At 39.0% G+C, this 17,869-nt stretch overlaps 2 protein-coding genes across 8 annotated transcripts in view; one reads left to right on the top strand and one right to left on the bottom strand.

Moving 5' to 3' along the window:
* LOC143646809 (glycine N-phenylacetyltransferase-like) overlaps positions 1-10,952 on the top strand; it is a 36,908-nt gene extending 25,956 nt beyond the window's left edge. For 4 of the 6 annotated variants that reach the window (XM_077116170.1, XM_077116172.1, XM_077116171.1 and 1 more), the window contains 4 exons: positions 321-428; positions 5,879-6,014; positions 6,849-7,020; positions 9,935-10,952. In XM_077116170.1, the coding sequence (XP_076972285.1) occupies positions 321-428; positions 5,879-6,014; positions 6,849-7,020; positions 9,935-10,337 (819 nt within the window). In that variant the 3' untranslated portion in view covers positions 10,338-10,952. Of the gene's footprint in view, positions 1-320; positions 429-5,878; positions 6,015-6,848; positions 7,025-9,934 lie in introns of those variants that run through there. The other 2 variants (XM_077116175.1, XM_077116176.1) reach the window with 2 other exon arrangements.
* LOC143646813 (uncharacterized) overlaps positions 1-17,869 on the bottom strand; it is an 87,926-nt gene that overhangs the window by 4,593 nt on the left and 65,464 nt on the right. The window lies entirely within an intron of this gene.

Here is a 17,869-nt window from a genome sequence, read left to right as displayed (position 1 = left end):
GACCCAGGAAACAGCCAGCCTGGGTATGCTTGCCTCCTTTGCTGACAGATATGTTCTTTGGGAATATCATCCAAACTCTACATGCTTCTGTTTCCTCATTCAAAATGGGGGTAACTGCCTCATGGGGTAGTAATGATATCCTCACGTTTGAACCAAAAAGTTGATTCCATTTCAGGTATTAAAATAGAACCTGAACACAGTTAAATTAGTTGCCCTATCAGCTCCCTTCCCTGATTTCACAGGCTTGTGCCTCCTTCTCATCAAACACAGGGCATGTTTCCATGCTTTCCTAATAGGACAACCCTCCTTGGATGTTACAGGTTTATGGGACCGTCTTCCACATGAACCTGGGAAACCCGTTCAAACTGAAGGCCCTGGTGGACAAATGGCCTGATTTTAATACAGTGGTTGTCCGCCCTCAGGAGCAGGTGAAGTACCAGATGTGAAACAAGTATACTTTTATGGTTATATTTGCTGTGTGCCTATCCTGAGCTTGGCAATGTGGTATACTGTGGGGGAACAGACAGGTATGGTTAACACGCCGTTGTTCTCAACAGCTCACAGCCTAGAGGAGAACACAGAGGAGTCAATAAATTACACCATGAGATGAAAATGGGCAAGTACATGAGGGTACGAGATAATGGAAGTAGCCCTGGCAGAAAACCATTTAAAATTAGAGATGGAAGGAAAAGGATCAGAGAGTTTTCCTGGTAGATGCTTCACCAAAACTGGAATTTGAAGATAGTTTTTGACAAGCTTAAAAGGGCAGGGGGTACACTAAAAGCAGAGAAAATCACAAGTGCCAAGATGTGAAAGTGTGAAACAGTACAGAGTGCAAGGGAAAAGATAAAGAACAAATTGCAGTGGATATGTATGGGAATATATTTTCAATGTCAAACTTTTAGAAATCATTGAAACTAAGTGGTTAATGCATTTCAAATATAAATATATCCTAAGCACACTGAAAAATGGAAAGTAAAAATCCATATATGCAAAAGTGTAAATGGCAATCATATAATATCAATTCGATATGTTAATTACTAATAAAATTAAAATATATAGTGTTTTTAAAAATTATCAAACGAAACAATACAAAAAGGGAGAAATTTCAGTTAGTGATTAAAAGTTAAAACTGGAATTATATATTTGCATTTATAATGTGATTTTTGAAATTAGGAATTGATAGTAGTATCGTTGTTGAGCTGTGAGTGAATTTCTGTACAAAATTTTCTGGTCATTCTTCTTTAGTTGGGTAGTTGTTCCTTGCTTCCTTCCTTCATCTCAAAATACTCCAATCTCTTGTTTGATAACTTTGAGAAGATCTTTATTTGTTTTTAATTTTTATCTTGCTGGCAATGAAAACTTTTTTAAAAAAGATTTAAATACAGTTGAATGAAAAGCTCTAAAGTAAACATGTGTGCAACCACCACCCAAATGAAGAAATCAAATGTTGCCAGTATCATGGAGAATTCTATCTAGTCTGGCCCCTTCCCTAATGCCAACTCCTTTCTTCCCCATGGTAATGCTATCCTGACATGATAATGATTTCCTTGTGTTTCTTCATAATTTTATCCCCTATCTATACATCCCTAAACCAAGTAATTGTTTCACCCAATTTTTTGAACTTTAAGTAGAATGATACAGTACTTTTTTCTTTCACTCAGTTTTTATGCTTGTGAGATTCATCATGTTGAATTTTTTACTACACTTATGTTCATTTTTAGTGCTCTACAACAAATGCCTGTACTATTACAATTAATGATTAGCCTACTATAATATATATAGTGTATATTATTACCTTTTAAACATTTTTATTGTGACGTACACATACAAAAAAGCAATACATTTCAAAGTACATTGTTACAGGTTGTTATAGAACGGATTTCAGAGTTTGGTATGAGTTGCAGTTCCACAATTTTAGGTTTTATTTTCTAGCTACTCCAAGACATTGGAAACTGAAAGAAATATCAATATGATTCAGCAGTCATACCATTTGTTAGCTCCTATCTTCTCTGTTGTAACTCCTCCTTCTCCTTTGATCCTTCTCCCAATCTTTGGGGGTATTATGCCCACTCTAACTTATTCATGTTGGAAAGAGGGAACTCCTCTTAACCTGTTTGTTGTTGCATCATTGTGATCCACTAACAAGATTGTGACTGTGCAGAAGCAGTTAGGGTAGAATGCAGTGGGCCGATGCCATGACCACGGGTAATAAAACCAGAACAATTACTAGTCCCTGCAAAATGTTTCAGAACCAAGACCTCAATAGCCCAACTCAGGCCAAGAGAACAAGTGTTATAGTCCACGTGGCTCAGCCTTAAGGAGACAGATAGCTTTTTCCTTTTGGTGACATATAGCCTGTTCTACCTTGACTGTTTCTTGGATCCAAGTACATCAAGAAGTATTAGAAATACCCCACTATGGGTGGCCAATAAGAAATCTAGAGCAATGTGACTGTCCATCACTACTCATGCCAATGAGTTGAGGTTGATTTGTGTTTCACCGAAGACAGAAGTGGATCATTAGTAAGTTTCTGATAGAGTTCGTGATAAGCTTCTTAAGTCCTTGTTATTTGTATAATTCCCATGTTAGGCGCACTCCCTGGGATTATTCACAAGAACAATTAGTAAATAATTCTCCTCTGTAGAGTGTGTGGATAATCAAGGGTGGCCTTGCTTTGAAGCATGGGCCTGAGTCAGAATTCCCAGCCTGAGTAACTTACAGAATCAGGGTCTCTGTTTGGAGGCAAGTTTTGGGACAATGCCGAAAGTACCTCAGAGATTAGTCTGAGACAAATGGAACCGGGCATCCTGGTTGCAAAGTGGTTAGTATCCAGGAGGAACACACAGATATTAAAATATGCATGAATTGTCACAAATGTTATTGGCACCAAGGTCTTATCTCAGTTGGGTTACGTATTTGAATCGCTATTTGGTGTCTTCCAGGTGTCAAATAATTGGGTCATTCCTCCCTAAAAGCTGTTGAATTCAAATTTAGAATTACCTAGTATCTAAGCAGTAGATTGTAATAATTGGCCCTGTTTCTAGGAGGACACTAGCAAAGTCACAGGTTGATTAGTTTTAAGGTAATTTGTCCATGGAGGTGAAAGTGGAAATACATCAGCTGTAATTTTCTACGGTCTTGTTTGATGAGACTGGAATGGCCCCGAGGCTTCTGTCATGGAAATGTGCAGATAAATGGCATATCCAGATTTAGGGCAGAGGCTACTGTTTGGGATCAATGGGACCAAACAAGAGTCTTGGTCCAATGTCTTGGGAAGAAGCAATCCTCTACCGAAGGTCATCAGCCTGCTCCTAAGGTTTTGGGTCAGAGTCTACTTTCAAAGATTGGCTGTTTTTCGTGAATCTCTGAAAAGCCTCAGCTTTGAGGTCTTCTACTAGAATAGCCTTTCAATTGTATGGAATATCTGAAATCCTCCTTTATTGGTAAAACATGAACCCAAAGATTGATTCCCTGGAGTAGCATGGCTGTTAGCTTTTAACAGTACCTGATAGGAGCTCTTCTGATGAGGTTCAAGATCGGTTTTTCTCTAATTTATCTTCCAATAGATGAAGTCTCTTGCTTGGAGTTCATGAAAAGGCTGTCAGTAACATGTTGAGGGAAGGCAGCTTTAACCCAGTCAGATGTCCAGACGTGGAACTGGAAACAATTTCTCTCTTTGAAGTTTTTTAAAGTGCCAGACGTCTCTGGAGTGCCAACATATTGCCTGATTGCCGAGCCTCTAGACTAAGTATAGTTCAGCTGCCATAAGAGGCTCAATTACCTGGCTTACCTGCTCTGCTGGGGCTTCAGAGCCTCAGGCATTGTCCCTTCATGGTTGCCGAATGGTTTCAGGGCAAAAGTGATTGATTCTTTTTTTTTTAATTCTTTTTTTTATTATAAACAACAAACAAGCACGCAAACATTCTTGACATACAAACATTCTTGACATGGTTACAATCAATGGCTCACAATATCATCACATACTTGTGTATTCATCACCATGATCATCTTTTTGAACATTTGCATCTCTCCAGCGAAAGAACGAAGAAAGAAAAAACTCATACATGCCATACCCCTTTCCCCTCCCTCTCATTGACCACTAGTATTTCAGTCTACTCAATTTATTTTAACCCTTGTTCCCCCTCTAATTTATTTCTTATCCATATCTTTACTCATCTATCCATACCGTAGTAAAAGGGGCATCAGACACAAGATTTTCACAATCACATAGTCACATTTTGAAAGCTATATCATTATACAATCATCTCCAGGAAACATGGCTACTGGAACACAGTTCTCCAGTTTCAGGTACTTCCCTCTAGCTACTCTAATATACCAAAAACTAAAAACGGGATACCTATATAATGTGTAAGAACAACATCCAGGACAACCTCTTGACTCTGTTTGAAATCTTTCAGCCACTGACACTTTATTTTGTTTCATTTCTCTCCTCCCCCTTTTGGTCGAGAAGGTTTTCTCGATCCCTTGATGTTCAGTCCCAGCCCATTCTAGGATTTCTGTCCCATATTGCCAGGGAGGTTTACACCCTTAGGAGTCATGTCCCATGTAGAGAGGGGGAGGGCAGTGAGTTTGCTTGCTGTGTCAGCTGAGAAACTGAGAGAGGCCGCATCTCAGCAGCACAATAGGCTCCCTGGGGGTGACTATTAGGCCTAATTTTAAGTAGGCTTAGCCTGTCCCTTGCTGGGATAAGTCTCACAGGGGCAAGCCCCAAGATTGAGGGCTCAGCCTATTGATTTGGTTGTCCCCACTGCCTGCAAGAATATCAGGAATTCTCCAAATGGGGAAGTTGAATTTTTTCCCCCTTTCTCCCCATTCCCTCAAAGAGACCCTGCAAATACCTCTTTATTTACTGTTCAAATCACTCTGGAATTTATTGGGGTATCCCACTAACCTGGACAAACAAACAAAATCTCATGTCCTATTCAAGGTTCCAATTCAATTAAACTGTCCATATGAGTTAAATGAGGAAATGTGCTAGTCAAAATATAAGTTTTGTAGCAAATAAACATTTCTTGCGTTAGTCTCTTACAGAAATTGAAGTTTCAAAGTATGAATGACCATCTATTTTCAACACCCTGCAATATTGACATTCCTTTGTTCTTCCTTATGTAAACACATTTCTTAATTTGTATACTTGATCACTATCATTGTATACTCCAGGCATTCCTAGATTATACCATCTCAGTCTTTATCATCTGTCTTTCCTCCTGTGGTGGATTCTTTTGCCCAATGCACTCAAATGACCAATTCCTGAGATACCAGGATTTCAAAGAGAGAAAAAGTTTATTACTGGTGTGTAGCAGGAGACCAGATGACCTATCAGCCCCACATCTGTCTCCGAAAACTTAAAAAAAATAAAAAGTGCACCACAGCTTTAAGTTTAAAACAATATGTGTCTTCATTTTGTTTAGTTTCTTTGTATGTAGATGAAGATTTTAATACAAGATTACTTATATTAATTTCAATACTGTCCTGTTCATAATCAATTTGTTCTAATACTCTCTGAAATAAAGCAATATTTTCTCTTGCAACAAAAGCTTGCCTTTGTCAATAATAAGTTTCATCGTTCCTGTAGGGATTATCAAACTATAGAGAAAGGGTGCACCTTTGGTTGATTTGAAATTGATATGTAATATATAAATATCTTTTTCAGCAATTTTTAAAACATAAATTGAATAATTGAGTGCGTAACTTTTCTCATGATGTAAATGATTCAGGCATAATGATAGTACATCAAGGAAAATATCAATATTAAAGTTTGTGAAAATAGCATACCATAGTGGAATATTAAACACCAGTACTGCAATCACTGGGTATAAGCAATTTCATTTATTCCCTTTGCCCAAACATACAGGAGATGACTGATGACTTTGATCACTACACCAATACCTATCACATTTATTCTAAGGATCCTAAGGATCCCAAGAACTGTCACGAACTCCTTGGCTCGTCAGAAGTCATCAACTGGAAGCAACATTTACAGATCCAGAGTAAGAAGACTAGGATATATGCTGGCAGCTGGGACCTCTCTTCTATGACTCACTTTTCATCCCAAAGATTCCCCTACAATTTTTGCTTCTTTCTGACAACCCCCTCACTCTCATCCCACTGTCTGTTCCTTGTAATAGTTTCTACCACGTATTCAATGGAACAGAACTCAAAGACTGCAAATCATGGGGTTGTTATAAAGAACTGTGAGTTATATAGTTTCTTGGGAGCTGAGGGTTCATGATATATTTTTGCAGACCTTTTTGGTGCCCCTTAGGGTGATTGTGTGTGAGAACAGAGCTTCCCTCTGGCCTTCCACTCCTGGAGTAAAAATTGCAGCTCATTCTGCATAGAATACCTTGTAGGCCACCAAGAACAGCTGTCATGGTTATAAGCATGTCCCATGGAGTCAGACTGCATAGGATGGCATCCTTACTCTGCCTTTTCCTTGGGTGATCTTGAGCAAATGATTTAGTTCATCTATTACCCAGTTCCCCCACATATAAAACTGGGTGTAATAAAAGTACCTGCTTAAATGAGATCCTAGACCATATACTTAGGCATGTAATATGTGCACAATTAAGGTTGGCTACTGATTTTTAAATACCATGTCTCTTTTGATTTCCCAGAGATATACTGAGGATTTCTAGTATTATCTCTGTTTTGCAAAAGAGAAAATATGCCCAGGGAGGAACCCTGCTGAGGATACATGGTTAGTTGTAGCAGCAGCAGCTGAAAACAAGGTTTTCTGACTTTATATATCACATTCTTCTTTGGGCAATTTCTTGTAGCTTCTAAATGGACAATAACATCTCGCCTTACTTACCCCTCTCTAGGTTCACAGTCAAGCCTGGATGAGGTGATACAAAATCTTGCAGCCACTAAATTGGTCAAGGTCAAGCGAACCCAATGCATTCTCTATATGATGCCTGAAACAGCAAAGAAACTGGTCCCCTCTCTGTTGGAGGCAAAGAACTTATCTCCTAAATCTGTGAAACCCAAAGCCATGTGAGTTTGAGAAGGGATGCTTTGCATTATTCACATGTTTCACTACTGAAATGACCCTCAACCTTCTCTCCTTGCTTTCACCTCCTGCCTCTCTTTAATCCTTTTTTTACACATTGGCCAAAATGCTTTATTTTAGTATATAATTTGGATTTTGGTATTTGCCTGCTTAAAAGCCACCAGTGTTCCTCAGCTCACTTTGAATAAAATCCAAATGTCTTTATAAGCATTGAAGGCCGTACATGACCAGGCAGTCACTCCTTCTTTTCCCTTTTGCTCATTCCCTTTGGTAGCTTGGGTCTTTATTCTGTTACTTGATTCATACTCACTGGCTCATGATTTTAGGTTTTTGCATTTCCTGTTAATCTGCCTAAAATACCCTTTCCTCTGATCTTCACACCCTTCCCTCTTTGCCATTTGACCTTTCAAATGTCATTTACTCAGAAAGCACCTATTAAAACCACCCCACCCGTGATTCTTCATCATACCACCCAGTTTTTATTTTCTTTTTTGTGATGATCATTATCTGTAGTCAGTTTATGTGTGTATTTTTCTACCCATTTGTTGTTTTAATCCTCTCCCACAATACTGCGAATTCCACAGGAGAAGGGAGCTTCTCTCTCTTGTTCACTGATATATCCTCAGCAGCTAGAATGATGTCTGGCACATAGTAGGTGTTAATATTAAGTAATTAATACAATTCACAGAACAACAGGTTTCCAGGAAAGCAAATGTAAATAAATTATACATACATATATGTATATACATATATATACATGCATATGCACCTACCTATACGCAGACTAACCTATGTATGTATATATACAATTTCCACTCTAAAACCAGTGGTGGGTATTTGATCTGGAGACACTCAATGCCATGACCCTTTGGATATTCTACTCCCTGAAGAACTTTATTCCCATTGCATAGCATGTTACAACCCAAAAATACCCCCATGTCTATAATCTCATTTTATCCTCTTGTCCACCGTGTGAGATAGACAAGGTAGGCAGCATCATCCTCATTTTTTTGACAGAAAGCAGACTTAAACAACACAGTGGCTTGTTCAAGGTCAGATGACAGTTCATGGCATAACTGGGGCCCGAGACTGGATCTTCTAGTTCCACATCCTGGGCTCTGTCCAGGATACTCCCCAGAGCCCATTCACACCATTGAAGAAGTCTTCAGACTCCAGTGCTCTGTGTCCCGGGGGGCCTCTGCTCTCCATGTCACCACCGTTCTCTGGACTTGAGCTTTCTCATTCATTCAACATGGTGGCTAAAGCTCCTTCTGACACCAGTGTTCTAAGATTCCATGACTCTAAGCTCTGGCTTTCCTAATTTGCTAGTGTAAGCTTTGAGTCACGTGTCTACCCATCTTCTTATGTCTGAAATAGGAATGATATCATCTGCACTGCCTTATGTGGAATGTCACAGAAATTTTGAGAACAATATGAGTTCATTTTTTTCATTTATTTATTTATTTAAGAAAATTTTAACAACAAACGAACTAAAACATTAACATGTGATCATTCCATTCTACATATATAATCAGTAATTCACAATATCATCACTTAGTTGCATATTCCTCATTTCTTAGAACATTTGCATCAGTTCAGAAAAGGAAATAAAAAAGAGATAAAAAGGAGAACAGAAAAAGAAGTAAAATGAAAACAGAAAAAAAAAAAGATTATACCTACCATACCCCTTACCCCTCGCTTTCATTGATCACTAGCATTTCAAACTAAATTTATTTTAACATTTGTTCCCCCTATTATTTATTTTTATTCCATGTGTTCTACTCATCTGTTGACAAGGTAGATAAAAGGAACATCAGACACAAGGTTTTCACAATCACACAGTCACATTGTGAAAGCTCTATCATTATTCAATCATCATCAAGAAACATGGCTACTGGAACACAGCTCTACATTTTCAGGCAGTTCCCTCCAGCCTCTCCATTACATCTTGAATAACAAGGTGATATCTACTTAATATGTAAGAGTAACCTCCAGGATAACCTCTCGACTCTGTTGGGAATCTCTCAGCCATTGCCACTTTGTCTCATTTCCCTCTTCCCCTTTTGGTCAAGAAACTTTTCTCAATCCCTTGATTCTGAGTCTCAGCTCATTCTAGGGGTTTTCTCAATCCCTTGATGCTGAGTCTCAGCTCTTTCTAGGATTTCGGTCCCATGTTGCCAGGAAGGTCCACACCCCTGGGAGTCATGTCCCATGTAGACAGTGGGAGGGTGGTGAGATTGCTTGTTGTGTTGGCTGGAGAGAGAGGCCACATCTGAGCAACAAAAGAGGTTCTCTTGGGGGTGACTCTTAGACCTAATTTTAAGTAGGCTTGACCTATCCTTTGTGGGATTAAGTTTCATAGGAACAAACCCCAAGACTGGGGGCTCAGCCTATAGCTTTGTTTGTCCACACTGCTTGTGAGAATATCAAGAATTCAACTTGGGGAAGTTGAATTTCTCCTCGTTCTCACCATTCCCCTAAGGGAACTTTGCAAATACTTTCCACTTACTGATTGAATCACTCTGGGATTCATTGGGGCATCACTCTGGACAAACCAACAAAATCTCACGAATATGACTTAATTTTTAAGGAGTTCTTTTGTGGGTCACTGTCCTAGAGACTGGCTAAGCAATCGCTCTTATATTATCCATCTCTGTCTCGGAGGGAGGTGCCAATCAATATCTCCATTTTATGAAGAAGACACGGAAGCAGACATTAAGGTACCTATTGAAGATCACACAACTGATCGGGTCATGAATCCAGGCAGTGGGGCCCCAGGTCTATATTCTCACCTATTCTCCTATTTTGCCTCTGAAGACAATTTGGGGGAAAACGGATGTAATACTCCACATACGATTGATACTTTGGGCGCTTCTTTTCTCTTGATTTCCTATGCAGCAACCAAGAAATGTTTAAACTCTCATCTCTGGATGTCACCCATGCTGCCTTGGTGAATAAATTTTGGCATTTTGGTGGAAATGATTGGAGCCAGAGATTCATTGAGCGCTGTATCCGGACCTTCCCTACCTTCTGCCTGCTGGGCCCCGAGGGGACTCCTGTGTCCTGGAGTCTGATGGACCAGACTGGAGAGATACGGATGGGATGTACCATGCCCGAGTACCGGGCACAGGGCCTTATTTCCCATCTCCTCTATTCCCAGGTTCAGGCTATGGAAAAGCTTGGCTTTCTGACATACAACCATACAGACAGAGCCAACAAAATCATACAGAAGATGAGTGACACGCTGCAGCACGTCCCCATGCCCTGTGACTGGAACCAGTGGAACTGTGAGCCTCTGTGAAGCCAGCCCTGAAATGAAGAGTGTCGGCGTGTTGTTGGAGGAACTGATGGGTAGACGGAGATAATAAAATGTCATCCGTGTTAGAGGAGTGGGGCCTGTTTGGGCTCTGGGGAAAGAGTGTGACACAGGACCGCCACTGCTCCTGTCCTCAAGTCATCCATGGACTTCCCTTTATAGATTTTAAAGCATGCAATTCAGTGGAATTAATGACATTTTCAGTTTTGGTGCCAATATCACCACCATCCCTTACTAAAACTTTGTCATCACTGCAAAACAGAAACTCTGTACTCATTAGGCAATAACTCCCCAATCACTCTCCCTGGGTGGCCCCAGGTAACCTCTAATCTATTCTTTCTCTCTGTGAATTTGTTTATTCTAGATATTTCATATAAGTGGAATCATACAGTATTTGTCCCTTTGTGTCTGGCTTATTTTACTTAGCATGTTTTCAAGGTTTAGCCACAACTTAGCAAATTCCTTTCGATGTCTGAGTAACATTCTAGGGTCTGTATGTAGTACATTTTGCTCATCCATTCTTCTGTTGATAGACACTTGGGTTTTTCATCTTTCAGCTATTGTGAATAACCCTGCTATAAACACTGGTGTACAAATATCTGTTTGAGTCTCTGTTTTCAATTCTTTTGGGTCTGTACCTCAGCCTGAAATTGAAATGGTCAGAATTTACCAGCTTGCCAAGATGAGGTACTATCTTTTAGATAGTATAATTTCCCTTCTCTCTTTCTATGACCTCCTTCCATTTAGTATCCTGAGATTATCCTATCCCTTTAGTAGGTATCTGAAGTTAATATTTCCCTGGCCGTCCTGTGATCCCTTTTTAATAATTGTGTTACCATCGCTCACATTAGTGTACAATATTAGGTGTAATAAATGTATGTGATAACTGGAAGACTTATTAAGGGTGAGATTAACTAGTGTTCGATTTTTTTTCCATTGCCACCCCAGGAAAGTGAGACTGGCACTGTTTTTTGTAAAATCTGACGTGTCCTTAATCTCCACCTCCCTTAAATCCCACAGGATAAAGAAATTATTTTTGATGGTAGAAGTTAAGCTAGAGGGTCCATGAGTTGGAGGGTGTGGTGGATAATTTCATGCGTCATCTTGGCTATATTATGGTATCCATTTGTTTGTTACTATGAGGGTATATCATAACTGGCTTTGCATCTATGTCAGTTGATTTAATCTATGGGTATTGCATCTACAATCAACAAAGGAGAATGGCTCAGTAATGTGTAGAGTCTCCTCATCCAATCTGTTGGAGGTCTTAAAAGCCAGAACTGAGGACTTTAGAAGTCAGAAAGAAGAATTTCTGCCTCTACTTCAGCCAGGCAACTTCTGTTAGGGGTTTCAACTTCACCATCATTGGAATTTGTGGCCTGCCCTACAGAGTTTGAACTTGCCAATCCCAAACCAATTCGTGTAATAAATATCTTAATTATATAAGTATATAATATTAATACAATTATACATATTCTTTCTGAAGAACCCTAATACAAAGAGCAAAAATATTCCATTATACTGATACAGCACTTTTATATAACTTTTAATCATTGTTGTATATTGAACTTTCTTTTCTATCCTTCTTTCCTATATTCATTTCTTCTTTCCTTTTTGAAAATGTATTTTCTTGAGGAAAATTCCAGGGACTGGAAGCAGTGAGCTAAAAACGACCCAGAGTTTTGCCTATTGATACAAATTTCTCATACCCTTTCTCTGTGCTGTATTGTTAAGAAAGACTTATCCCTAGAAGATAAGGGAGGATTGGAATTCCTGTGACTGGACTTATTCCCAGTAACAAAGAGTACACAAGGAACTCAATAATACCAGAAATACTTCCAATGACTAATATAAGTAATATTCAAATTCTGATTATATTCAGCACAAAATTAATGTGTCAAATTCTCTACAGTTCCCTCATTTAACAGCAACAATAAATATTAATTGATTTCCTACTGTGTGCTAGACATTGCCGAGGCATTTGGACGCAAACTGAACAAAAAAAGATACCTTGTGGAACCTACATTCTAGTGATCACTTATTGACATAACATTAAATATATCAATGATATATCAACAGTGAGGGGTGGGGAAGTATAAAACAGTGATTAGAAGTGCTTACTATTGCTTAGGTGAAAATTTCAGATCTACCTTTATCAATTCTATAACTTGGAACTAATTATTTAACTCTGTACCTCAGCTTCCTCATTTAATAAAATGGGTAAAGTTTAGTTGCAAATTGTAGCTTTATTGAGAGAATCAAGTAAAGGAGAAAATATGAGTAAAATAAGAACAATGTCTGGCATACAGCCAGCACTCCATAAACATTGGTTATAATTTTTATTATTAAGTACAGGTATGTTGGGATATGGACTAAAATCTGCCATTATATAATGTATATGTAAAGGAGGCAGTAAATGGTTAGTAAACTGAGATCAATAAAATTTCCAGAGTATGTTTTACAAATTAGCTCTAAAATACTCTGGTATCAGCTTAACATCTACCTCTCATATTTAGCCATAGAAAGTCCAGATAGTGGCACTGTGTCAGTTTGAAAATTTTATGTACTCCAGAAAAATCATGTTTTAATCCTGATTCAATCTTGTGGAGGCAGCTGTTTTCTTTTAATCCTAGTTCAATACTATAGGGCAGAAACTTTTGATTACATTATCTCCACAGAGATGTGGCACCCCAATTGTGGGTGTGACCCTTGAATTAGATGGAGATGTGTCTCCACTCGTTCAAGGTGGCATTGCTTACTGGAGCCCTTTAAGAGGGGATCATCTAACAAAGAGCCATCCATGTCTACAGAGCCCACAGAGCACAGACACTTTGGGAGAACCAGAATGAAAAGTTACCAGGAAAGTTTCATGAAATGAGGAGAGAAAGCTAGTGGACATCGCCATGTGCCCTCCCAGCTGAGAGAGAAACCCTAGAACTTCTTGAACCCTTTCTTTGGAATTAAGGTGTCTTTCTCTGAATTCATTAATTTGGGCAAGTTCATGGCCTTAGAACTGTAAACTTGCAATTTAATAATTTCCCTTTATAAAAGCCATTCTGTTCCTGATATGTTGCATTCCAGCAGCTTACAGACTAAAACAGGCACTAAAAGAAAGACGATCATCATGTACATACCTATGTCATAATGTTAGGTGAAGCTTGCCTCATTTTGGGACTTCTACTAGCCAAAGTAAATACATGATAAAACTATCAAAATATAGTAGCAGGATAACTAACTACCGACACATACCTTGACAGTGTTGGGGAAAGGGATTATGTCAAATCACCTCCAACTTCTCAGGAATTAGATTTTGGAGTGGAAGAAAGGTGTTTATTGTACAAGCCATTAATATCAATGGAAATGAACAGAAATGAAAAAATAGAATAGATTTACTTCTTCAAATGTTAAAAAAAAAGTTTTCCCTTCTATGCTGGGGAGAAGAGAGTTCTGAACCTTGAAAGTGAAAACAATGAGTTTCCAAAATTCTTTTTCCTTGGAGACTTGTTGGAGGCAGTGGTCACAAATTAGTATCTGAAATAAAAACTTATTTGTTACTTGTTACTTCATGCTTATCAGGCCGATGGTGTGGGAAACGTACAATTCTCTCTTGTCCTGATGTTAGCTCTCTCTTAGGCGGGCGCCATGTGACTTAGGAATGGGGCTTTCTCAGCATCTCTGCTTCTGCTCCCCATGACAGCCAATCTCAGTCTTGTCTCTACAGCAGGTTTTGTATGAAGGAGTGTTAGCTACCCCTCCAGCAGTGATTACATTCATTTAGTAACAATGAAATAGGATCCTGGACTCAGGGCAGTTTCCTGCCCCTTTGCAGTAATAGAGGGTTTTTAAAATCTTACCCTTTCCTTGCAACAATAACTCTTTCCTTGTGCCAGGAAGGTACTAGGATTTTTGCCTCCTTCCCAACAGCCTAAAGGTTTTGCTCCACAGGAGAAAAGAGTCCAGGCAGGGGTGGGGTTTCATGTCTTCTGCCTTCACATTCTCCCCATAACCAACAGTGGCACTTTCTGGCCTCTGCCCTGTCCCCAGTCTTTATTGTGAGCACGAGGGAACAGCCCAAGGAAAAAAGCCTGTGAGTGAGTTGAACTCCTTTTATTTCTGGGGTTCTCAGAGATTCTATATTGTCATGCTAGGTCACATTCAACCTTTATCAATTCTATCACATGTAAACATTTCTTCTCACTTGCTTGCCTGGGGACCACCTTATTCCTTCTGTGCTGTGCTACAGGTGAAAAGCTCATGTGTACTTCCTTCCCTTGAAAAGGCCTGTCTGTTCTTAGAATTCAGCGTTCTTGGTTGCTCTGTAACCTCAGATTCCTAATGAGTGCAAGAAGATTTATGATTTTGTCATTAATCCAGCTTTTCCTCATCCTTACAGTTGGAGTGATGCTTCTTCCAGGTTTCTAAACTGTCGACAAAAGAAAAACTAAGATTGCCTTTTCCTAATTTAGGTATACACTGTTCTGCCTCACTGCTGGTGCTATCCTAGATACAACAGGAAGTGTTAGCAATGGTCAGTCAAAAGAAAATTCAAGACAGTTCCTTTACGTAACTACTTGCACCGAATAAGTTAAACTTATTTCTTAGCCCCCAGGGTATGGTTTGGGTTATTTATTATGACAGTTAAATTGAAAGATAAATATGACACGACCATCTTACATGTCCACCTCCGATGGGTAGCACCACCCATTGCGAATAATCGCTTCCACCAGGTTTAATGCATAACCCCAGGAGGGATTCTTACTTCAGATTCTTTGTAAGGACAAATAGTCCACTAAAGCCAAAGACTTAGAATGGTCTAACTAAAATCTCCAAAGACAAGTAGCCTTTATCTTTGATTTGTGCAAAAGTGTCATATTCCCACAAAGGATAGGAAGCCAGGGAGCTCCCCAAGTGATGTGATTTTAGTGGACTTGTAAGTGAGGTTTATTTCATCTGGGTTTAGACATGATAACAGTTTGTTATATCCCCCCAATATGTGTATCTCCCAATTTCAGCACAAGGACTTGTTTCATTTATAAGTTAAGTACAAGAGGTGATTTTGTTGATAAAGTTGGAGTACTACACCATCATCTGATCCTCAGTTTTCTCTATACCTAAAATGTTGAACTTCTTTTTCTTCAACATTAAGGTACAGAGAAAACAGAGGATAAGATGATGTTAGTCATATTTTATGGTTTCAAATGTTTGACTCTCCTTGTTATTTGAGGTATAGTATTACTACAAAGAAAGTATTATCGAAAACTGACAAAAGGGAAATATGCCTTGAAGTTGGACTCATTCAAATAATAACGTTGAGTCAGTCTTTACAATGTGGAGTAGTAGCAACCCTACCCAGAATCTTTACCCATAATTATCCAAAGGCAATGTTTGATTAGAATATCCTTGATCAAAATTCATTTTAGAAGGATCTTTTTCAGATTGGTCATTAATACAGGTTTTTACCTATCCTGTAATTCTCTAAATTCACTTTAACGGCAATAGCTTTGGATATCTAAATTATAGACCGCCTCTATCCATGTCATTCATATTAGCAAAAGTAACGTTACAGACAAATCAGAATTGCCTAATGTTAAACCCATAAAGAGAAAAAGACTTAAAGAATGAAAACCAGAAGTGTGTAAAGGAGGCTATGGCAATCAGTGGTTCCAAGCATCTGAGATAATCTGTTTCTGGGTGGAATCTCTCTAGCTTATCTGCATGTTGTAGGTGTCATGGATCTTAGTAAATTTGTATGGAGTTCACTTCAGACATGTTGGGGATTGAAACGACATGCAGTAAAACAAGAGGTCATAATTTTAAAGAAATTATTCCATCATTTCATGAGTATGAGCCTTATGGAAAGAGATTGGACCTAAAATCTTGGGAAAAATAAATTCCCATCAGATATTTCTTACATGCACATTTTTTGGCACAGAATGCCCTATATAAGATAATTCTTGATTTGTTTAATGAAATGTCTATATACACTCATTATGTACCAGGAAATTAACTAAGCAATTCAAACATAATAACTCAATTTTCCTCAAAACATTGCCAAGTAAGTACTATTATCTGTCCTACCTTATAGGCACAGAAACTGAGGCAAGGGAAGATGAAATGTCGGGAAGGTGTATATTCAGGATCTTAACTCTATTAGTTTGGCTGTCTTGTTCACACTCTGAGTCAAAATTGTATGTGGTCTCCATCGTCGTTACCAAGACTTCAACCTATACTCTGGAGGACAACACTTAGAATAAAGACTGATACCAATGTATCTGGACCTTTTCTCTTGTATCTGATCCGAAAGTGTTCTAGAAACTTTAATTTTATCTCATATAAAACAGCAAGAATAATAACCACAGAGTCAAGGAAGAACAAGAAAAGTCCTTGCATATCTCATAAGATGCTCTCTTTTTAAAGTTGGGGAGAAAATCCACAGAGGTGAAGAGACGACTCCAAGATAAAAGGGAGGCAGAGACACTTGAATCCAGATCTCCTGACTCTGAGACCTGAGTCCAGTATACCGTATTGGGGCTGAGTAAATGTGGGGATTGAAGAAAAGAGGGGAGTAGGGGTTTTGTCTCTGCAATCAGGGCATAGGAGAATTCTCTTTTTGTTGCAGTCATCTTTTGGGAGATATGAACCCTTTTGGGATAAAGGGATCTACTCCAGTCATAGAACAACCCCCATGGCCTTTGGATTTGAAGAAAGGGTAATAGAGAACCACGACAACTTCAACCTCAGACGATAAGATTGAGCATTAACGTTCTAGGTGGGCTTAGAACCCTAAGAGAAGACATGAACAAAATGTGCAAACCTTTCTGTGCTTGTCCATTGATTGGAGAAACACACAAGCTTTTTCAGCTTTCCATCTGTATGTTAGCTGCCCATATCTGGTTTTGGGGTTACTTCTTCCCTCCAAAATGGACTTACAGACTAACCTGGTAAACAAAAAGGACTTGATGGAAAGATCAAGGACCTAGAGAGTAACAGACTTCCTTCCTTGTTCCCCCCCACACCCCCACAGTGGAGTTGGGACTCAAAATTTCTTTTTTATCTGATCCTCTGGGTTTTTTTTTTTTCTTTTTGGTCTGAGAATGGTATAGCAAGTATTAAGATAGTGGGGACTTTTGGAATGAAAAGATTCTGGGTTAAAATTTGTTCCTATTCAGCCACGTCGAGCCTCAGTTTCCTCATCTATAGAAGTGACACTACAAAGGCTCTCATTGAATAATTTTTGAGTTCTTTAACTGCAGCCGCAGGATGGGCAAGAAAGGATGCAGGTTTTCCTAAAGAAGGAGGATCCTAACAGCTTCCATCACTCTATGGGACCAAATTCCATATGTGTAAGAAAAGAGATCCGATTCTCCAATTCAGATGGCATCTGAATATAGCCACCCTGTTTCTTTCATTGTCGGAACTTGAGAATAGGACCGGGAGGAAAGGGGTATTGCCTATACAATATGGCCCTCCTTCCCACTCTGGGGTCTACTGGTGTCACAGGGCTCCTGTTTATATAG

Source organism: Tamandua tetradactyla, chromosome 9 (genome assembly GCF_023851605.1).
Source record: "Tamandua tetradactyla isolate mTamTet1 chromosome 9, mTamTet1.pri, whole genome shotgun sequence".
Classification (NCBI taxonomy): Eukaryota; Metazoa; Chordata; class Mammalia; order Pilosa; family Myrmecophagidae; genus Tamandua; species Tamandua tetradactyla.
Note: the sequence above shows the minus strand (reverse complement) of the source record. Positions and strands in the feature narration are given on the sequence as shown.